At 32.8% G+C, this 24,928-nt stretch overlaps 1 protein-coding gene across 4 annotated transcripts in view; it reads right to left on the bottom strand.

The window, feature by feature from the left end:
* ATP11B (ATPase phospholipid transporting 11B (putative)) overlaps positions 1-24,928 on the bottom strand; it is a 117,420-nt gene that overhangs the window by 31,190 nt on the left and 61,302 nt on the right. For all 4 annotated transcript variants that reach the window (XM_081300917.1, XM_081300916.1, XM_081300918.1 and 1 more), the window contains 7 exons: positions 24,263-24,466; positions 18,548-18,701; positions 16,488-16,590; positions 12,662-12,807; positions 11,332-11,391; positions 9,204-9,331; positions 7,955-8,093 (listed from right to left, as the gene is read on the bottom strand). In XM_081300917.1, the coding sequence (XP_081157043.1) occupies positions 7,955-8,093; positions 9,204-9,331; positions 11,332-11,391; positions 12,662-12,807; positions 16,488-16,590; positions 18,548-18,701; positions 24,263-24,466 (934 nt within the window). The remainder of the gene's footprint in view (positions 1-7,954; positions 8,094-9,203; positions 9,332-11,331; positions 11,392-12,661; positions 12,808-16,487; positions 16,591-18,547; positions 18,702-24,262; positions 24,467-24,928) is intronic.

Here is a 24,928-nt window from a genome sequence, read left to right as displayed (position 1 = left end):
TCATAGAAACAGAAAAAGCTGTCATGAATTCATCTGGAAAAAAAAGAGGCCCACAATACCCAAAGCAATCCTTAGTGAGAAAAGTGAAGTAGGAGGCATTACAATCTCAGACTTTAAATTATACTATAGAGGGGGCTGAGGTCGTGACTCAGTGGTAGAGCACTTGCCTAGCATGTGTGAAGCACTGAGTTCGATTCTCAGCACCACATATAAATAAATAAAATGAATGTCCACTGACGACTAAAAAATATATACTTTAAATTATATTATAAAGTTATCATAACAAATACAGCATGGCATTGGCACTGAAATAGGCATGAAGACCATTGGAAAAGAAACAAAGACACAGAGACAAATCCAGATAAACACAGTTATCTCATACTAAACTAGGGCACCAAAAACATTCATTAAAGTAAAGACATGGTGCCAGGAAAATTGGAAATCCATATTTAGCAGGATGAAATTTAACCTCCATCTCTTACCCTGCACAAAACTCAACTCAAAATGGATCAAAGACCTAGAAATTAGACCAGAAACCTGCATATCCTAGAAAATGTAGGCACAACATTCCGGCTTAGGAACTGACTTCCTCAAAAAGACTCCTAGAAGTGCAAGAAGTAAAATCAATAATCAATAAATGAAATGGCTCAAACTAAAAAGCTTCTTCCCAGCAAAGGAAACAATCAAGATGTAAAGAGATCCTACAGAATGGAGAAAATTTTTGCCACCTGCACCTCAGGTAGAATATTAATTTCCATGATATATAAAGAACTAAAAAGATTTAACAAACAAAAACCCAAATAACTCAATCAATAAATGGGTAAAGGATCTGAACAGACAATTCTTAGAAGAAGAAATACAAATGGTCAAAAAAATTTATGAACAAAATGTTCAACATCTCTAATAATTAGAGAAATGCAAATTAAAACTACACTGAGATTCTATCTCACTCTAGTCAGAATGGCAATTATCAAGAATTCAGGTACCAATAAAAATTGCTGAGGATGTGGGGAAAAGGGTACACTCATAGACAGCTGATGGGATTGCAAATTGGTGCACCCATTCTGGAAAGCAGTATGGAGATTCTTCAGAAAACTAGGAATAGAACCAAAATTTTTGTCCCAATTATCTCACTCCTTGGTATATATCCAAAAGATTTAAAATCTGCATACTATAGTGACACAGGCATATCAATATTTATAGCAGCTCAATTCATAGTAGCTAAGCTATGAAACCAACCTAGGTGCCCTCAACAAATGAATGGATATAGAAAATGTGGTATATGTATACAATGGAGTATTACTCAGCCATAAAGATGAATGACTTTATGACATTTGCTGGTAAATAGATGGATCTGGAGACTATACAGCTAAGTGAAATAATCCAGTCTCAAAAAGCCAAAGGTCAAATTTTTTTGCTGATATTTGGATACTAACCCACAATGGCAGGGAGGGGGCAAGAAGAGATATTCAGTAGTTTAGGCAAAAGGGAATGAAGGGAAGGGAGGGTAAGAAAAGGGAAGACAGTGGAATAAATCTGACATAATTTTCCTATGTACATATATGAGTACATCACAGTGAATCCCACCATTGTGTATATCCACAAGACTGGGGTACTAATTAGAGTAAGATATGTTTCAAGCTTGTATAATTATATCAAAATGAATTCTGTGATATATAACTAAAAAGAACCAATAAAAATAAAATAAAATGTAAAAAAAAAGTTCAGTGAACTAAAAGAATATCTAAGGAAGGAATTAAGAAAGCAAGTATAGGAGATGAAAGAGTACTTTATTAATAAAGACATAAAAATAGTGAAAAGAAACTAAGTAGAACTCCTAGATATGAAAGACACAATCAATCAAATAAAAAACTCACTTGAAGGCATCAATAACAGATTAGATTGTGTAGTAAATAGAACCTCAATCACTGAACACAGAACTTTAGGCCTTGAAGATTAGTTATATGATTTTGATTACACAGAATGCAAGAAAGGGAACAAAATTACAAAACATGACCAGAATATACAATAACTATTGAACAACATTAAAAGACCATATCTGAGAATCATTGGGATAGAAAAGAATATGGAGGGCTGGGGATGTGGTTCAAGTGGTAGCGCGCTCGCCTGGCATGTGTGTGTCCCAGGTTCGATCCTCAGCACCACATACAAAAAAATAAAGATGTTGTGTCCGCCGAAAACTAAAAAATAAATATTAAAATTCTCTCTCTCTCTCTCTTAAAAAATATTTCTTTATCTCTAAAAAAAAAAAGAATATGGAGATACAAACTAAAGGCATAAAGAACATTTTCAATGAGATAGTTACAGAAAACTTTTCCTATCAGAAATGAGATAGATGTCCACAAAAAGGAGAGTTATAGGACCTCAAATAGACGTATTCAAATGAGAAGCTCATAAAGACATATCATAATAAAATACCTAACAGAACATAAAAAAAGAATAATAAAAGCTGCAAGAGAGGAACATCAAGTCACATTTAGAGGCAACCAATAAAGCCTACTTTTGATTTCTTGACTCAGACTCTAAAATCAAAGAGGGCCTGGAATGAGATATTCTAAACCCTAGGAGAAAACAAGCCAAGGTTAATATACATAGCAAAACTCAGATTTGAGGGGGAAATAAAAATTTTCCATGACAAGAATAAACTGAAAGAATTCATGAGCACCAAGCAAGCACTACAAGGAATACTCAAAGATAAACTGCACACAGAGAAACAAAAGAAAAATTTCCAAAGCTCCCAAACACAGGGAAGTTCAACAGAAGAATTCACTAAATAAGAATCCAGACTGGTCAAAATATAGCAAAAAAAAAAAAAAAAAAAAAAAAATGGGAGGAAACCACAAATACATATCCATACTAATGCCAAATGTTAATGGTCTCAACTCCCCAGTTAAAAGACACAGATAACCAGAATGGATCAAGAAACATAATCCAACTATACACTGTTTACAAGAGACTCATTTTAATAGGCAAAGACATCCAAAGGCTGAAGGTAAAAGGATGACAAAAATATTCCATGCATATGTTCAAGAAAAAAAGCAGGAGTAGCTATTCTCATATCTGACAAAGCATATTTCAAGCAAAAATTAATCAAAAGAGACAAAAAAATTCCACTACATCCTAGTAAAGGTAACAATCCAATAAGAAGATATAATGATAGTTAACACTTATTCCCCAAATGTCAATACTCAATTATATGGAGCAAATACTCCATGACATTTAGCCTAATGTAATTGACCTAACACAGTAATACTAGACCCTAACACACACACACAGACCCTAACACAGTAATATTGAGTGATTTCAATAGACCCTATCACCAACAGACAGGCCATCAAAATATAAAATCGATAAGGATATCTCCAGCCAAAATGACACTATACGTTGAATGGACTTACCTGATCTACAGAATATTCCACCCTAAAACAGCTGAATTTACCTTCTCAGATACGTGTGGAGCTTTTCTTTTTCTAAAATAGATTCATATTATGGGCCACAAATCAAATCTTAGCAAATACAATACAAGCAAACAAACAAAAAATCCTATATAATCCATGTATTCTATCAGATCATAATGGAATGAAACCAGAAATCAACAGCAAGAAAAATATTAGAAATCACATAAACATATGGAGATTGACCAATGCTCTCAAATAAATAATGGATGAAGAAAGAAATGAGAATAGAAATCAAGAAATTCTTAGAAATAAATGAGAACAGAGAGATCACATTATCAAATTTCAGTACAGCATGAAAGCAGTGCTAAAAATATTTATAGCACTAAGTACCTACATTAAAAAATTAGAGGGCTGAGGCTGTATGTAGCTCAGTGGCTGAGTGCTTGCCTAGTATGTGTGAGGTACTGGGTTAGATCCTTAACACTGCATAAAAATAAACAAATAAAATAAAGGCATGATGTCCACCTACAACTACAAAAAATTAAAGAGATCTGAGATAAATAAGCTTTTGTTCTACCTTGAGGACTTACAAAAATAACAAACTAACCCTCAAACCAGTAGAAGACAAGAAACAATTAAGACCAGAGCTAAAAATCAATGAAATTGAGAATAAGAAAACAATGCACAAGATCAACGCAATGAAGAGCTGGTTCTCTGAAAAGATAAATAAGATTGACAAACCCTTAGCCAAACTGACCAAAAGAAAGAGTGCAAAGATACAAATCAATAATATCAGAGATGTTTATAGATTTCCTGGGCATATAAAAACACTACAAGGAAAACAGGAAGCATCAACATATGAGCACTGAACAATGAGACTTGTACTAGATACAACTCTAAACAGATTTTTAGCACAGATATAAAAGAGGGAGCTGGAGCTAAAGGACAGGAGTCTTGGGTTCAAATAAGAACTAGTGATGAAGAGAGGAACTGAGGTAGAGAGGCAAAAGCAACCTAAAGAGGAAACATTAACAATGGATTAGAACTAGAAAAGACAGCAAGGGGATTTTCACAGTTAAAAAGAAAATTTCTGGGAAAAGTAGATCAGCACAGGCCTTCTCTAGTGTAATGATTTGATAGTATAAATAGCAACTATTAATACTAAGACTTACCAAGTACTTTTATTAACTGCTACTGTGATTAATGTTTTATGTGTCATTTAATACAGAAAACTTGCAAGGTAGGGACACACCTCTTATTTTAGCGGAGAGGAAACTAAATGATAATAATAATAATAATAACAACTACTACTACTACTACTACTACTACTACTACTACTACAGGTGCCAGAATGTAAATCCTATTCTGAATAGTTCCAGTGTGTGTTTCTTTTCCGTTATTTCTAGAGGCAGCAGTAAGTAGCAGATTAATTTTTATTAGTATATACACTACATAAATGATATAACTGGCAAGGTAAAGGGGGCATTAGGTTAATAATTGAAGGTTAATGATTTATAATTTGTGTTAAAAAAACCAATTAAGAAGGTGATGAGAGAAAAAACTTTTATACTAAAGACCAACAATTTATCCTGAATTAAGGTTCTATCTTTGTATAAAGAATGATAAAAATTTAATTTTAAAAAGTTACTAAAGCTAGACATGATGGTGTGCACCTGTTGTTCCCACCTACTCAGGAGACTGAGGCCGGAGGATCGCTTGGGCCTGGGAGTCTAAGATCAGCCTGGGTAAAATATAGTGGGACGCTGTCTCTTAAACAACAATAACAACAACAAAAAGCCACTAAAAAGTAGAAGCAAACTTAAATTCTCAAAGTAAGAGAATACTTAGGTTGGGGATACAGCTCAGTTGGTAGGGTGCTTGCCTCACATGTACAAGGCTGAGGGTTTATACCAAGCACTACAAAAAAAAAAAAAAAAAAAAAAAGGAAAAAAAAAAGAATATTCACATAATGTAATAGAGTATTGTGTAGCTATAGAAAAAATTATAATAATATGAAAAATCACAGGTTAGAATGTTAAGAAATAAGGAGATGTTTGTATGTTTCGAGAAACTTATTCCTTCAGGGTTATGCAATCTGTTGATGACTGATCATTTATAATTGTCTCATCCTTTTATTTCAGTGGCATCAATTCTAATGTCTCCCTTTTTCTGATTTTTTAATTTCATTTCTTAGTCCAGCTAAAGGTTTGTCAATTTTATTTTTAATAAACCTCAATTCTTAAAAAAAAAAAAAAGAAATAAGGAGATGCAAATTATAATGATAATGAAAACTGCAAAAGTTACAAACAAATGAAAGGAAATTTTGTTAAAACAGAAAAAATCAGTTTAAAAACAGAAGCAATAATATGTGGATAGAGGTATAACAGGCAATTTAGTTTCTTCTTTTTTTTTGATGGTACTAAAGATTGAACCCAGGGCCCTCACACATGTAAGGTAAGTGTTCTACCACTAAGCTACATCCCTAGATCATGATTTACCTTCTTTATATTTTTTCCTATATTTTAAAAATATTTACCACAATGTGTACATATTTTTAAAACCAGGGAAAAAAAAGTAATAACTAGCAAAAAAGATCTCTTTAATTTTCTTTTCATTCAATGACTTCTGCCTTAATACTCCTTGACCTCTTCATCTGTCTGGTTCCACCTTACTATTTAATAGGAAGTGGGCACTCTCATGTATCTGTGCTCTATGGTTACTATACCCTGCAAAGGTGGCAAGGCTGAGTAGAAGGGCACCAGGTTAACAGTTGTTTTTACAAAGGTATTAAGGATCATGACTAAGCACACAGACTGAGTTAGAATTCTACTCTTATATTACTTATTTCTCTGAGGTTATAAATTTTCCAATATGCAAAAAAGTTAAAAAATAATTTTTTCTCATGCAGGATTATTATGATTTAATAAGCAAAAACATGTAATATAATTGGCACAGAGGAAAATAAAAGATAATTATTACTTGGAAAGTGATGTACCCTTGTGTTACACAAAACAAACTAGACTCATATTTTTATCTGAATCAGACTTAATATGTCCTCAAAAGTGCAGTGACAAAACATTTATGTTCCTACCATGTAACCTAAAGAGATGAGCATCGATAAGGCCTCTATATATTTGAAAGCTATTTCCTTAACTGCACTAGCCTATTTTGTTACTAGTGTACCTGCTCCATTTCTGTAGTCACTTAGAAGACTCTAAACTCATATCGAAGTATGTAAGTTACTCTTATATATAAAATTCAGAGCCTAGTATATTACCTGGGAATGTTTGGTCCTCAATAAGATGTTTGGTGAACAAATAAAACCTTATACTCTTTCAGTTGCAAAGATTGTATTTCTGTGCCTCCAAACATATTATGTAAGATCCAAGTGTTGCCAATTAAAAAGAAATAAAATGTTATAGATTGGATATGCAATGTCCCCCAAAAAGCTTATGTGCTAAAGTATGAGCCCCAATGTTTCAAAGTTCAAAGGTGGTTCTTTTAGGCAAAGATTGGATCATGAGGGCTTTGAGAGATGAATGGACTCCTGGGAGGTGAGAAGGAAGTAGATCAACAGAAAGGTTTATCTGCCTCTTTCTCTGCTTCCCAGCTGTCATATGCTGGGCAGCTTCCCTCTGTAATGTTCCACATTTCTATCTAGGAGCCAGTGGACTATGAACTGAATCCTCTAAAAACAGTGAGCCATGATAAATCTTTCTGAATTGTTCATCAGGTATTTTGATCAGAGACACAAAGCTGACAGATACAACAAAGGAATCCAGTCTATTATAGTATCAACCACTGTCATTTCTGTTCTTCTAACCCACCTAAGCCAGAAAGAGAGGCCTAGTTCTGCCACAAGCGTCTCAACATAAGCACTCCAATCAAGGCACAGTGGAACAGTATACTGTTTAGTATTCTTTTTAAAATTTCATATTTCAGAAAAGTGGCCATATTAAATAGTAACTTAATGACATCCTTAGAACTGCCAGTGTGCACTGAAGAGTATGGTGGCACTCCATAAATAAACAATCAATTCATGCAATTAAAATCAAACAACCACTATTTCTCATCTGAAAAATAGGAGTAATTACACCCTTGTAATAGGATTACTGTAAGGATAATGGGCACGGGATATATACAGCACTTGGCACAAAAGTAAGTACCAAATAAATGATACCTGTTATTAGAATACAGTCCTGAGGTAAACCGCACGCAGGGGTATTAACATATATCTTTGTATAAACTAATTTTTGAACAGCAAAACAGTCTAGTAACTTGAGGCTCATTTTATAATTACACTGTAGTACAGTTATGTTTTCCTTAGAACTGTACACTGGCAGTTCTAAGGATGTCATTAATGTATGAAACTTCAGTGAAAAAAGTTAAAACCTTTTTATATTTTTATTTTAATTTAGTATCTGAAATTTTATAATTTAAGTTGAATTTATTTTATTTTCCATGACATAAAATTATAAAAAACTACACCAAATGAAAATATTAATAAGCATTCCTTAAGACATTATATATTTTACCTGGCCATTTCCAAGCAGAGATATGTCTCTCCCCATTAGAAAATAGGATCCAAAGAAGAAAATAAAGGCATGAGTGAAACCCAGGATGGTCCAATAAAGAAATGTTTTAATGCTTAAGAGACTGTTTTTACTAATGTCCCTGTGAATTAAAAAAAGGAATACATTAGGATTCATATTTTACCTACAGAATAATTATTATAATTTGATAATTAAAAAAAAAACAAGGAGTTTTAATATAAATTTTTTAGAAAATATTAGAATAATAAATGTGCTCAAATTGACAAACCACCAGTTCTAGTAATAGCATACATAGGGGTAACAGCTTATAGTTCACATAATGAAATTCATACATTTTCTCATTTGATAAAGAAATATATGGGCATTATTACTTCAGTTTAGTTGTGAAAAGCTGATTTATTTGTATTGCATTCTGTTGATATTCAACCAGTCTGAGTATGTCTCCTTCAACTGAGGTCATTTGAGTTGGCTTCTGCATTGAGGGTCTTAATTAATAGCATTTTCAATAATAGTTATTATGGGGAAAAATAATCTGTGTTAATCTTGGGTTAAGCCCTGTGCTAGATAACCTGGGAAATCAAAGTAAGTTATTTTATATTTGGATAACTGGATACACCTCTGTAAATGGTACCTCCGTAGCCTCTCTATAATAAGAGTTTATGATGGGAACCTTCAGCTATCCCTGCCTGATTCCAGTGCTCTGGTGATAACTTGCTTCTAGAAAAGCAGGAATAAAGCAGAGAACAGGGATCAATATCGACTTGCATTTTGCATGGATTATCATTCATAAATTTGGCAAGAATAAGACATAAACTAGTTCTTAAGGAATTCTAGAGACTAACAATTACTGAAATAACTTGTCACACAAAGTAGAATATTACTGGTTTACAACAGGTAAGTACAAATTACACAATCACCCAAGGTATTAATGGAATGAAAGCATTCATTCTTAAAAACATAGGAACAACTCAAAATTTCTCTTTGGTATTCAGCAACTATAAACCATAAAATAATCATGCTTAGTAAAATATTTTTATTTATTTATTTTTGTGGTGCTGGGGACTGAAGCCAGGGCCTCAATAGCTAAGCAAGTGCTCTACTACTCTCCAACCCCTTAGCAGACACTTCTACATATTTGCTTATTTTTTAGGTACGAGTTAAACTGCTAACCATTAAATACAATACTTGTAATCAGAAAACAATGGACACTTAAATGCTGGAAAATACTTACCGATAGAGGGTGGGCTTGTTCTGTAATACATGAGGGTCTATATGCTGTTCTAAAAGACTATATATCAGAATAGGAAGGGAAGTAAAACAAATATTGTATAAAGTCAGGTACACGCTGTCATATAGTGTCTAGAAAGAGAAATAAGAGGAAATTTTGACATTCTAAATTATGTATTCCTATTATATTTTTGTGTATAATCACAAATAAGCATGTTAAAAAAGCATAAAACTACAGTTTTTTCAATTACAACAAAATCTACTTTAATTATTATGATTATTTTTAGTTGTAGGTGGACACAATACCTTTATTTTATTTATTTATATGTGGTGTTGAGGATTGAACCCAAGGCCTCACACAATGTTAGGTGAGTGCTCTACTGCTGAGCCACAACCCCAGCCCTCCAATTAGTTTTTTAAATGGACATTAACATATAGTGTTCCTAGATTTAAATTCTGTGTAGAAACTGAAATATTTTGCTATGTCAGTTGTTTTTGGAATTACAGCGAACTGAATCTATATTTCAAGATTCTCCACAACTTGGTCACTGTGATAATAGTTTTAAACAATTCTATATGTATCCTAAGCTTCTTATTATCCCTTTGGTATGCTACACATATAGTTTTGCTTTCATGGCTCGGTCTCCCCATCTACATCCCTCACTCTCTTTAGGACACTAAATAAATAAGTCTCAATTTCTTCCATGAAACTTTTCACAGTGACACAAGTCCTTGCTGATAGTGTTCTTTAAAGAGTCACAGATGCTACTGTTGGTACTAAAAGCTTAGCACTGTGCCTATGCTTTTATATGTTGTTTTATTGCTATTAATACTGACTCCCAAGTTATACTGTAAACTCCCTGAACATGTAATCAAAAAAGGTCAGGTCCCCTTGTCATATGGTCTTATAGCATTCTTTATTTCATTCAGGTAAACTGTTACTGACAATTAATGCCTACCTGAGTAGATATCTAAAATTTAGATTTCAGCTTGTACACAGAGTTGAAAATAGTAATTAAGGAGGAACAACACATGAAAAGAAAACCTAACAACTTAAGATAATTAAGTTCTTATTTTTTTCAATGAATTAGAAACCATGTCTTGCTCAATTTGATAAAGAATGGTATGTGAAAAGGGTGCTCAATTAGTCAGAAGCAGTAGGTCTAAGTCATAGTTTAGTCATGAACTTAGCTATCTTATTTTGGGCAAATTACTTAATCTCTTTGAATTTCACTTTCCTTTTCTGTAAAATAAAATAGTAAATCAGGAATGGCAAATATGAGACATGTGTACAACTAAAGTCCCACTCTGTGCCCATTACAATCACTAATAAATTACAGCATTTTCCCTCTCTTAAACTCCAGAAACCTTTTTAACATAGCATTCTAGGTGTTTCTATCAATTATTTACATTAGCTTCTGTGGTAAAACTTGTATGTCATCCCTGGACTAAACCACTAAAGTTCATAAAAAATTGTTAGTCATTGAGCTTAGTAGCTCAATGGCAGAGTGCTTGCTTAATTTAATGCTGGCACCACATAAAAACGAAATAAATAAAATAAAGCCATGCTGTCCATCTACAACTACACACACACACACAAAATTTTTTTTAAATTGTGAGTCAAGAATTAAGATGAGGTGAACCTCTAAATAGTTATTTGGTGTGGCTTCATATGGATTCTATAGAAATATCACAAAATAATTGAAACAAATTATCAAAATTTTCTCACAAGCTGTTAAAGAGTTAATATCAATTCTTTAAAAAGCATCCAGAATTTTAATATATTTTGTTATCAACATTTATCTCAAACTGAAAACTAGAATAAATAAAATTCATGAGTGATATGCTAATTGCTAATCAGAAAAGTTTTGTCTAGTTACTTACAGGACTAAGAAAAATGAAAAAAAAAAGCATCATGAATTAAAATAAATTTTTGGTATCAACATTAACTTTAGACTGAAAACCAGAATAAATATTATGCATGTTATGCTGACTAAGCATACTACTCAGAGAAGTTTGTATAGTTACCGGCAGGACTTAGAAAAATGAAAAAGTCCTTCTAGATATCTATCAAAATTTGAACACACTTATCTTATTCTAAAAGAACAAAACACAAGCTTCTATTTACTTACTTGTTGAGAAAACAAACAGTAGAACTGATATAAAAATTGGGGTGTGATAAAGCACACATTCTGAAAAAAAAAAGATTAAATGGAAAACAATTAAAATATTTTGAACTAAAAGAGAAAAAAATTCCTAAATATGGTAAAGGGTCCAGAAACACAATCTCAGTTAATATGGCAACCTGAGGATTTTTTTCATAAGGACTTGTCCACATAAAATGGGAAAGTAGGTTTCTCATTCTATTAAAAAAATACCTAAAAACATTTGAAGGAGCAGTGTAGATATGAGAATGAACGAACATACCCTCACCTCCCATCACTGTCAAGTAATACCATTATTTTGAATTTACAATCTTCCAATTCTCATTCAATATAGTTGAAACACAGGACAATAAGCAAGATTTACTTAATTTTTTGGGCCATGATAGCTTTACAATGCAAAAATATTTAAAGTACACAATAAACAGAACTATCAAAACATTTTATGACCTCAATCTATTCTCATATTACAAGTAAAAGCCAGAACAGTAAATTAGAAGAAAACTGCCACATCATTTTATAGTAATATGTAATCTATGTTCTATCCCGGCCTATAGCTATAAATTATAAAAATATATGCAATATAAGACATTCTGGCATATTAAATGTTTTAGTAACAAAGGCATTTAACATGTCGTCTACAGATTCCCACATTTCCCAAAGGGTCCAGAGACAGAAATGTATTTCAACATTTTTATTTGTAATCCTAAGTATTTCACTTTATGCATACAAAAACCCTGTACTGAGAAGCTCACCACTTCACTAGCTTACTAACAGACCAATGATGGTAACAAAACAAAACAAATTTAACCTCTGCTTGAAATCATCATGTTGGACTTAAATTAAAACTTATTGACTCAAGATGAAGTAACCTTAAGGAAATCAAACTTATTGCAGCTGAATCTGAACAGAATAAGACATCAATATAAGTGTAAGTTTTGATGTGTTTTGACAAATTTATATATTACCAACATCACCATAAAATTAGAGAACTCTCCCATCAATTCCAAAAGTTCTTTTATATTCCTTTCTAGTTAATTCTAACACCTATACTCTTGGTCCCAGAAAACTACTGATTTGCATTCTGTCAGTACATGTTAATTACAAAGGTACCGCTATTTTATTTACAGTAACTATTTTTTAAGAATAATTTGCAATGAATCAAAATGCATTCTGCTGTCATATATACCTAATTAAAATAATTAAAGAAAGAATAATTAATATGGTTATAACATTCCTTAAGTTAAAATTTCAAATTACTACATCAATAATTGATCCAAAAAATCCATATAAAACTCACCTTATAAAAAAAATACTGTACAAGGGTAGCTATTCTGATATAATAAAAATGACCATGAACAAAAAGTAATTTGGAGAGGAATTTGAATCTGGCTATTGCATAGTCACTGTTTCTTGCAGCCTGTCTTCCTTCTTTACCCATGATTCCTGTAATAAAGAAAACAAAAAGGAATGTCCACTGATAACTCATTAAGCTTAATTTTCATGAAATAGCTATAAATATCTTAAATATTTTAGTAGTTGAACCTGGACTTAGAAACACTAAATCCTAATATACAGAAATTAGCAGTGATCCAAAAGGTTGTTCTACTTAAATGTGTAGTTTAATATAAAGCTGTAATATATACAAGATATGTAACACCAATATTCAAAGAATTACAATATAAAAAAATATAATTAAAATAAAAATAATATTAAAAGTTCAGGATCTAGCAGAAGCATCAATTATTGTACCAATAAGCACAAAGTATTGGGTAATAAACATCTAATGAAAAGAGTGCTAAACAACTTTGTCTTTACTAGTTCTAGTGAATATAAAAAAGTTAAACTTGAACAACTTTGATGTAGTAAAAAATAGGCATATTTAGCTACTTCAAACTGTCATAAATAAGTCAAATGTGCTTTTTAAAAGAAAAATGTAAATTTAAAATAAATAAATTGAAAAAAATGTACCATCTGAAATCAGTGCATCATTTTATCTGAAAAAGAGTACTTTAGGTTACAATAATCCTTTAGGTTTCAAAAAAACAAATCAGAGATCACCATGTTTGTGTTTTTTGACCCAAAGCAACTTTTAAAAATTATTTTTCAAAATTAACCTTTAAAATTTTTGTCATGGGGCTGGGGTTGTGGCTCAGTGGTAAAGTGTTCGCCCAGCATGCATGAGGTACTGGGTTCTATCCTCAGCACCACATAAAAATAAAATGAAGATATTGTGTCCACTTAAAACTAAAAAATAATTATTTAAAAAAATTATCATGAAAGTATCAAAATGTTCTAAAATGAAGAAGCAGAGAAAAAAATCTATATTCACAATACTTACGGGGAAAAACAATTTTTAGCCTATATCCTCTTAGAATTTTTCTTTCTTATTTTACATGCATGTGTAGATGTATTTAATATATATAAAAATGTGTACAAAAATAAGAGTATTTGTTTTGTAACTTGAATTTGTTACTTTATAGATATAAACTATAAACTTTATTGACGATATACATATCATTACAACACGTTAATTATTAGAAGAAATTCCTGGGTACACTATTGATCAAAAAGCACAGAATTAAACTTTTTTGTCATGCACAATAATGCAGGGCATACTAGTTTACACTCTCCCTAAAGCTGTATAAAATCATTTTTTATTCTGTATCTTTGTCAACTTCAGATTTATCAATCTTTGTAATTGTTGCCAATCTGCTAGGCAATTTTAACTTACATTCCTTTGATTGTTACAGAGATGAAACACTTTTTCCATATACTTTGTACTCATCTTGAATACTTCTCATTTGGAACTCACATCTTTCCACATATTTCTATTAGAGTGTGTCTCTTATTCTTGTTAATTTGTTAAGACTTCACATATTTAGAAGTATTAAGACTTGGTCATCTATTCTACAAGTATTCCTTACTAGTGTCTCACTGAAATTTGTTTTGGGGGAGATTTTACCTTTGCCAGACATACTAATTTTTTCTCTATAACAAGAAACTTCTTAAGCCAGGTGCAGTGGCGCACACCTGTAATACCAGTGGCTCAGGAGGCTGAGGCAGGAGGATCACAAGCTAAAAGCCAGCCTCAGCTACAGCAAGGCACTAAGCAACTCACTGAGACCCTGTCTCTAAATAAAACACAAAATAGGGCTGGGAATGTGGCTCAGTGGTCAAGTGCCCCTGAGTTCAATCCCTGTATCCCCCCAAAAAACAAAAACAAAAAACTTCTCTCAAGTTCCTTGCTTTGGTATTGTACTTAAGAGAACTTTCCACTACTCAAATAATAGAACTATTCATTACATTTTCAATTAATTTTTATGGTGATAAATTATTTAAATCCTTAATCCATTTGGAATTTCTTTTGCTTTAGTAATAGAAGACTTAACTTTTTTCTTCTTTCCCAAATAACTAACCAGTTTAATCAACACTTTTTATTGAATAATGTGTTTCCTTTCTTATTTAAAACATCTCCTTTGTCATATATTTAGCAAATATTTTATGCTTTAATGTATGATATATGAAATTATCAACTTATTATGGAGATTTAAGGGGAACAACAGTATACAAACTAGAAAGAAAATTAAAATTTCAAAATGAACAGTTAATTATCCCAAAGAGGAAGGAGTTATTTTGAGGGATAAATTGGGAATAGTAGACTTGAAAACTGTCATAGGCAATAATGAAGACTTTTACAGAACAAATGTTAGCCTAACTCTCAAATTTTATCCTTTGACAATAGCAAAAAAATCTATAACCATACTTTTCTCTTTGACTCTGTATTTATAAAATAAAGACAGAACCATCCTTAGTACTGTGATGTAAACACACACACACACACACACACACACACACACACGATGGGGAATTCAAGAGGAGTCCCTAACATCCATTGCTGGGGGGACAGGGAAGCCCATAGAGATGAATTGAGAAAGAACCATTGACCAACCTAGGTGTCCATCAAGGGATGAATGGATAAATAAAATGGGGTTCATATGCACAATGGAGTTTGTTCAGCCTTAAAGAAGAATTAAATTATGTCATCTGCAGGAAAATGGATGGAATTTGGGAGCATTATGTTAAGCAAAATAAGGCAAACTCAGAAAGTCGAGGGTGGAATGAAGGGGCAGGGGCAGGGGGGAAGAATCTCATGAAAACTGAAGGGAGATCAGTAGAGTGGAGGAAAGGCACCAGAGAGAGGAAGGAGGGAGAGAAAGTGGAAATACTGCGCAACGATACTGGCCAAATTATATTATTATATTGTTTGTATGTATGAACATATAATAACAAACCACACCATTACATATAGCCTAATGCACCAATAAAAAAATATGGAAAAAAAAATAAAGACAGAAGAAGATAGTCAGAATATGTTAAAATAGGAAATGATTAATAATTTATTACTAAATTTATTATTTATTATAATTTATTACTAATACTAATGCTATTAGTACTTTGAACCCAAGTCTTAGACAAAATAGAAATTAGAATAAAGGCATTAAAATCACAAAATTATTTGACATTTTATCTTTTTATTATTGTTTAGTATTATTTCTCATCTCTAAATATTGTCTTCAAATGTGTTACAGAACCTTTAGTTTTGCAAATAATCACAGTAATTCTAAAATAAGAATTTGGGGGCTGGGGCTGTGGCTCAGAGGTAGAGTGCTCGCCTAGCATGTGTGAGGCAATGGGTTTGATCCTTAGCACCACATAAAAATAAAATAAAGATATTGTGTCCACCTATAACTAAAAACTAAATATTAAAAAAGAATTTTAAACCATAAGGGCAACCATGTAAATCATAAATTTATGGATAAAATAATGTGAAAGTATTTTACAAGGTACGAGATGGCATGTAAAAATAAAGTTATTTTTATTATAAATTAAAATTGGCAAAAATATGATTCACAAATGTAATATTTCCTTTAAAATTTATAACTAAAATATCCTAAATAGTGTGCCTAATTATAATCATTTCTGATGTGGATACACTAGACATATTACCAATGTTGCATTTAGTTTTCATTTATATATTTGACATTGTATTTTAATTTACAAAAGGAAAATCCAAAAACACCAAATAATTACAGATTTTAAAATTCAGGAAAAAAGTCAATCACCTATGCCAACATGTGCTTCTTGTATCATGCTTACATCATTGGCACCATCACCAACAGCCAGTGTTATAGGTTTCTCAGGTGAGATTTTTATTAGTCTTATTACCTGGAAGACATACAATGAATTATTTCTTTATGATAAAATTTTTGACTGTCTTGCATTGTGCAATGTCATTTTTCTCAAATGACTACAATAAGGATAATACTAAAAATATTTAATTTTATATTAGATAATATTATGCACTGGGGTTCATTTTTTTGAGGAATGCCTCCAATAAGGTTTTAGGAATGTCTTTCAGAAATGTCATAACCAAACAGGGTATCATGTTTGAATTTTGAGTAATGAGAAATAATTTTTAAAATGTATCTTAAATTTTCAAAAAGTAATAACTTGTATAAAAAATAAAATTATTAATAAATAACTTCAAATAATTGAATTGTCAGACAAAATGTTTTTTCTTATTCTTTTACTTGCTATCGAGGAACAACCATTGTTTTCTTTTGTAATAAGCAAAATCTGAAGTTTAAAAAAAGCAATCAATATTAAATTCAGATTTCTCTGACATTCTTGATGCCCTTTTGTAAAGAACCTAGGCAAGCCACGCATGGTGGGGCACTCCTGCAATCCCAGCAACTTGGGTGGCTGAGGTTGGAGGATCAGAAGTTCAAGGCCAGTCTCAGCAACTTAGGCTCTAAGCAACTTAGTAAGACCCTGTTTCAAAACAAAAATACAACATAATAATAATAATAATAATAATTATTATTATTAAAAAAAAGGGCTGGATGTGGCCTAGTGGTAAAGCACCCCTGGGTTCAATCCCTAGTACCAGAAAAAAAAAAAAAAAGGAAATAACAAGAACCTAGGTATTAACTCTGTTTGGTCTCCAGTTTCAGTATCCATAGATTGGTTGTGGTGTTTTGAAATGAAATGTACCCAAAGTCTCATTTATTGAAGGCTTGGTCTCCAATGCAGTAATGTTCAGAGGTGGGGCTTTTAGAAAATGGTTGCATCATGAAGACTCCAGCCTCATCAGTGAATTAATCCATATGGGATTCATAATTTAAAGGGACTAGTGGGAAGTGGTGGAAACTGTTGGAGGTGGGATCTAGTTGAGGTGAGGCGTCTTTCAGTATATGCTCTTGGATGACTATATCTTGTCCCCAAGACCCCCATCCCCTGCCTTCTGGCTGTCATGAGCTGAGCAACTTTCATAAGCCATGTTCTTCAACCAGGGAAGTTCTGCCTTGCCTCATGCCCCAAACAATAACCACAGACTGAAGCTTCTGAAACAGTAAACTAAAATAAATCTTTCCTGCTCCAAGGTGATTTTCTCAGGTTCTGTCACAGTAACAAAAAGTTAACCCATTAGGATATGTGAATTATAATATGTGCACTATAATGAAATTCCTTAAAGCCCCCCCAAAATTAAATTATCTAATTTATTAAGACTTATATGTGAAACAATCCGTATTTAGATGTGCATTGCAAGAGATATTTGTGAAGAATATAGCCTAAGTCCTAATGTGGGATTACAAAAAATGTTTGCATAGGCTTTCACTTGAATCACAGGTAGCTAAAAATAAATATTTCCTATACATAAATAGCTATGCATTACAAGTGAATTGGCTTTTTAACTTTTTACTAAAGTCTATTTATCACTTAATAGCCACTTTTAACAAAGAATTATCAATTCATGAGAATGTAGAAATAAGCAGAGATCAACAGAACCATCTGAAAGTGCAGATGAATTCAAGACTCCTAGGCTCTTTCACTAAGTAATTTGTTCAATGTTAATTATCACAGTTCAAATTTGTGTTTGGCAAGATCACAAACTGCTATTTAGTACAGACTTTCTGCGTCATTATGAATACGTGAAACTTCAATATGTACTCTTTTGAGAATCCTAAAAATTAAATGGACATGATTAAAATTCATAATATGGGAAGAGACTGGCTCCTAGAAAGATTCATATATTGCATACCACCATATTGAAACTATTTAGGCATTAACCTTAATATTTTTAGATCTAAATATCTTTATGGAACTTGTAAAATATACATACTTTTGCTTTCTGCAGTGGTGCCATTCTACAGCATAATACAGCTGAACAATTTCTGCAAACTTCCATAAATAGTTTTTCATGTTCCCTGAGTGCAAGAGATAGGCTGGTCCCATCCACTACCAGCCCATGCTGAATCACATGATCCTCTGTAATTCTGAAAGAGAAAATATATCCTCTGTAAGACAGAACAAAAAATTCTTTCTTTAAGATGGATAGTTCAACCATAGACTTAATTGTTATAAGATTGACATGCCAGGGAAGAAACTCAGTTGTATTATCTGTCAACAATATGATGAATAAAATAGATGGATATTCAATTTTACAACAAACTGATATATAAATATTGTATCAGTCCTAAAATGTGAATTGTAACATACAATCTGAGGATATTTCAAAACTGTATGAAAAATACTTACAAAAATACAAGCATTATTTGTTACATATATTTAGTAAATCCTGACTTTAAAAGGTTAAATGAAATCAAGAATGTTTAGGAAAACCCATGTACTACAGTCAATATGTGTAAGTAGGAAGGAAAGAAATGAAGCAATAGTAATGTCCACTGATACTAATTCCTATACTGGATTGTAATGCCAGATGTTACTATGGTGGAACAAAAATCACACCCTACTTGTGGGGATACAATAAACAAATGTTACTCAGGGTATGGTCTGCTTACTAGCATTTGGTCAAACTATTTGTTGCTATAAAGAGGTAACGAGGGTACACTAGTAAGGAATCAACTATATCACTAAACATATTATTTTGTACAACTCTTTTCCTCTTTGGTAATTAGAGTTTCTTCTTCTTTTCTTTCCCTTCTGGTATTGAGGATTGAACACAGGCATGCTCTACCATTGAGCTATATCCCCAATCCTTTTTATTTATCATTTTGAGACAAGGTCTTGCTAAGTTGCCTAGATTGGCCTTGAACTTTCAATCCTCCTGCATCAGCCTTCTCAGTAGATTTAGGTTATAGGTGTGTGCCACTGCACACAGCAGTTATAGGAGTTTCTTGATAAAGTAATACACAGATTTACCTCTGGTGCTTACTCCTTTATGTTGTGAAAGCCGGCACTCAAGGTAACCCTGTGTTACATACACCACAAAGAAAGTACTACAAGGGGGAAGGGGGGTAGAAATGGCAGTGGAATGAGATGGACTTCATTACTCTAAGTACATGTATGAAGACATGAATGGTGTGACTCTATGTTGTGTACAATTAGAGATATGAAAAATTGTGCTATATATGTAAAATTAATTGAAATGCATCCTGCTGTCATATATAACAAATTAGAATAAATTAAAAAATATTATGCTAAGCAAAAGAAAAAAGAAAGAACTACAAATTCACAGGATGCTTCTGAGAAATATCCCTCCATTTTAAAATGAGAAATAAAAAAAAATAATAAATAAGCAACAAGCTATAAAATCTAACCATTGAGAGATTTTAGTCTTATAATAGAAAAATCTTTCATAAGTTAAAAAGGATGCCTTTTGTATTCTGTCTAATCATTATTGTGTTGCACTTCATTTAGGCAATGTATTCCACACCATGAAAATCTTTAAAATGTCTATATTTTCCCTTTACTTAATCTCCAATAACTAAACAGAACACCTATGCTGACTGATTTTCTTCCCTATTTAGAAACCTGGGCTGTGCCGGTGTCTTCTGCCTGTTCTAAGCATTGCCTGAACAACATCCCTCAGAAGCAGTAGCAGCCCAGAGTAGGACAGATCAGACCAGTTTTCCTAGGGAACCTTCCCAAGGAACACTAAATTCAGTATTCCTCTAGGCAGGCTTGGTAAATCTATGGGACAATATTTAGGAAATATGGAAAAACATCTAAGTTCTAGCACACAAGAGACAGCATGTCCTCATCTCAGTGGCCTCATATCTCACCACTCCCTCGTTCTCTAACCACACTTTACTGTCATGCACCCTCCCAGCTCTTGGACCTTGCACCCGCAAACCCCTTTGCTTCTTTTTAAAAAAATTTTTTTTTAGTTGATGGTAAAAGTCATTTTTAAAAATTATTTATTTATGTGTGGTGCTGAGAATGAACCCAGTGTCTCACACATGCTAGGCAAGCACTCTACCACTGAGCCACAACCCCCCTCCCCCGCCCTTTTGCTTCTTGCTTCTTGGTGTCACTCTCTGCCCAATTTATAGTTCATCTCTCAGGAGGTAAAATAGCCATCAGTTCTTCCAGAATGCTCCCTGCTAACCCTGGTCTGAGGTTAAGCTTCCCTCTTCTGTCCTCCACAACTTTTGTTCTTGCCTCAGTTACATTTCTATTGTGACAGGTCTATGGACAGTGCACTCATTTCTTTGTTCTCCCTATATGCTATTAAGAATTTTGAGAGTAAACACCACAAGTTACAAGATCATGCTCCTAGCATCTAGATAGAGGAGATAATATATGTTTGTGAAGAATGGATACAAAAAGCAAGACTTTCAAAGATATGGAATTCTTTGCTCCACTCCATATTTTTGTTAAAATTTAAGAACAGATACATATGAAAGTCTATACACCAAAATCCTATTCACAGTGGTCATATGAGAAACTGTATTTCACCAAAAAGATACATTTCTAAAAATATAATATAAATTTTACATAGCAAGTGCTTGGTTTGTCACCTCCAAAGTTGGTGAAACTTAATCCTCATTCTGATGGTACTGATAGGTGGGATTTTTTGGGAAGTGATTAAGACATGAAGGCTTTGCCCTCATGGATTATTGCTCTGATAAAAGAGGCTTCAGAGAATTTGCCCTTAAGCCTCGGGATATAGCTCAGTGACAGACTGATTGTCTAGCATGCCATGAGGCCCTAAATTCAATCCCCAGTACCAGCAAAAAGGAAAACAAAACAAAACAAAACAAAATAAAAACACTGAGTTTGCCCTTTCCTGTCCTTACAACTTCTACCCAAATAAGGTGCATCTTGGAAGCAGGGAGCAGCCCTCACCATGTAATCTGCTTGTGTGTTGATCTTGGACTTTCCAGACTGTAGAACCATGAGAAGTAAGTTCTTGTTCATTATAAATTACCTAATCTCTGGTACTTGGTTATAGCAATGCAAACAGACTAAGATAATAAGTCTAAAATTTACTATATGTAAATTTTAAATTTAGGTTACTTTATGTAAATTTTTAGGTTTTAACCTATAGACATGTAATATAATATGTGTATACCTTTTACTTAATAATACAGTTTTTGTAGAAAAAGGGAAATGAATACTAATGATCATAACACATTCATTAAAAGTACATATATAGTAGATATAAAGAAAACATGCTAAATATATTTAGATGTTTGTATTACATTATTAACTAATATATCTTTAATTTTCACTATTTTTTTAAGTATACAATTACTATTTTTATAATCAGGAAATTTTTTTTTTTTGAGAGAGAGAGAGAGAGAGAGAATTTTTTAATATTTATTTTTTAGTTCTCGGCAGACACAACATTTTTTATTTTATTTTTATGTAGTGCTGAGGATCGAACCCAGCGCCCTGCGCATGCTAGGTGAGCGCGATACTGCTTGAGCCACATCCCCAGCCCAGGAAAAATATTTTTAAAAGCAAAAATAAAGTACATGATTTTAAGCAATTGATTTCTATTTTGGGGGGAGTTTCCTTGACATTATGGTATTCAAATACTTAAGCAACCACAATGATGCTGACTCTAATTGTATAATTACCTAGAACAAGTGCCTTTTTGTATTCTAGTAAAGATTCTTTTGGCATTCTTTTGTACTGTCTTTTAAAAATATCCCTTCAAAAACTTTATTTATTTATTTATTTTTTTGATGAAATCTAGTCTTTAGTACCACATCAATGCCTACATAACAAACATAAATGAAACACTGAATGAATATTAACAATTATGGCCCTGTCTTTTTGGGTTTGTTTTTCTGAGTTAAAAATCACAAGACTCGGGCTGGGGACGTGGCTCAAGCGGTAGCGCGCTCGCCTGGCATGCGTGCGGCCCGGGTTCGATCCTCAGCACCACATACCAACAAAGATGTTGTGTCCGCCGAGAACTAAAAAAAAAAATAAATATTAAAAATTCTCTCTCTCTCCCCTCTCTCACTCTCTCTTTAAAAAAAAAAAAAAAATCACAAGACTGCAAATTACAAATACCTGTCGGAGACCTAATTTGTCTACATACAACTGGCCCTGATGCTTACACTAAAGCACTCTTAAATTTATTACGAAAAATTACGATGGTTAGGGCTGGGGTTGTGGCTCAGTGGTACAGCACTCACTTAGCATGTGGGAGGTACGGGGTTCGATCCTCAGCACCACATAAAAATAAAATAAAGGCATTGTGTCTAAGTACAACTAAAAAAACCAAAATATTAAAAAAAAAATTAGATGGTTAAATGTAGACACTTAAATAAATCTGAACTACCTCTAAAAAACAGATTTGTAAAAAAGATACTTTGGAGCTGGGCACAGTGGCACATGCCTGTAATCCTAGTAGCTCGGGAAACTGAGGCAGGAGGTGAGTTCAAAGCCAGCCTCAGCAACTTAGTGAGGTCCCTAAGCAACTCAGTGAGGTCCCTAAGCAACTCAGTGAGACCCTATCTCTAAATAAAATGTAAGAAAAAAGGGCTAGGGATGTGGCTTAGTGGTTGATAGCCCCTAGGGGTTCAATCCTCAGTACCATAAAAAAGATGGCTTAGAGTATAAATTATTCTTATGAAATAATCTTTCAACAGTAAAATGCAGATTTAATTTCCCAGTTTGGCATGTGAACTAGACAAGGAGTTAGCAAATGTTTTTGGAAAGGCCCAGAGAGCAAGTATTTCAACTTCAGGCTTTGTGGGTGGAAAGGTAAAATTAAGGATGTTATATAGGTACTTATATGATGAGAGAAAAAAGAAATTACAACAATGTAGTAAAAAATTCAATATAATTTTCTTTTATAGCAGAAGCCTATTAATAAAAAGAATGATAATCTTTTTTTAGGGGGAATAATATTTTGCTAAAGTGGAGTTCAAAGTTTATGTTCCCTACTATTAAATAATTACAAATGTTCATCTATTAATACTGACTGCTGATCTGTAATGAGTCTTGATATTTTAATACAATAGAACTGTATTATGATATTTTGGAATTGATCTTTGACAAAGTAATTTCAAACAGGTGGTCCAGCTAAATACCACTGCATAATAAAATGTTTTACAATCTAATTCAACAATAAAGTAATCCCCACTACATTGTGCCTTAAAAATTGTAATATTAGAGTCCATTTTTCTTGTTTTGTCATGATGATTATATACTGACAATAAATAAAATGTCAAAATATGGTGCCAGGCATGGCACTCAAAACATTGTTGAGTTGTAACTAAGTCACTGTGATTTGTAGTATACCAGCACCAGTGTGAAATGATGAGAGGACTTTATAAAGTTTGTTGCAACTACTCAACTCTGATGGTGCAATGATTATGACAGTAGGTATACAAATTTATGTTGTATTTTAGTCAAATTTTATTTACTGACACTGAAATCTGAATTTCATGTAATTTTCACGTCATGAAATATCATCTTTGGATTATTTTTTATCCATAAAAAATGTAAAAATTGCCTTTAGCTCATGAACCATAAAAAATGGACAGTGGTAGTAGGTCATTTCTGACTTGTAGTTTGTTGCACTACAGTTGGTTGATCCTAAACTGCATGATCCAGATATCTACGTTCTTACCTTCTGGCAAGTTGCCTCAATTGTTCAGCACATTCATTGTCTGACTTCTGGTTTATAAGTTCAAGGATGTTCATAGTTCTATGAAAATGTCCACACGATAAACTCACACTAACAGCTGTTTCATGTTTATCTCCAGTAAGTACCCATACTTTGATACCAGCCATTCTCAATGCTTCAATAGTTTCTCGAACTTTATCTTGTAGTCTGAAAATGAAAGTCACAAAATGGGATAAAGAAAATATTTTTCTGACTAATAAATATAAACTACATAGTATGTGTAAAGTCAAGTCTGAACTCAACCTAGGCATGTTAGAGCATAGCAATATAATTGAAAATTTCTCCTATTAGGGAGGAAACAAGAATAAACTGACTAATGATCATCTGGCTCACCTAAAAATCAACCAATTAAAATCTGCAACTTCACATTTTAAGAGTCTATCTTCAAAAGTGAATTTTATGACACCAAACTATGTGGTCTTCATAAACTCCTATTTTATTAGGAAGTGCTCATTCCCCTACTCACAGCCCTGCACCGTTTGGCAGTGCTGAGAATCAAACCCAGGGCTTCATACTTACTAGGCAAGTACTCTGCCACTGAGCTATACCCCCTGTGCCCTAGAAAATCTTAAATTTCAAATCAAAAGATTTATATTTCTGTTTTTCTTT

This window comes from Spermophilus citellus (assembly GCF_964194105.1).
Source record: "Spermophilus citellus genome assembly, chromosome: 7".
NCBI classification, from domain to species: domain Eukaryota; kingdom Metazoa; phylum Chordata; class Mammalia; order Rodentia; family Sciuridae; genus Spermophilus; species Spermophilus citellus.
This window is presented reverse-complemented; position numbering and strand designations above follow the sequence as displayed.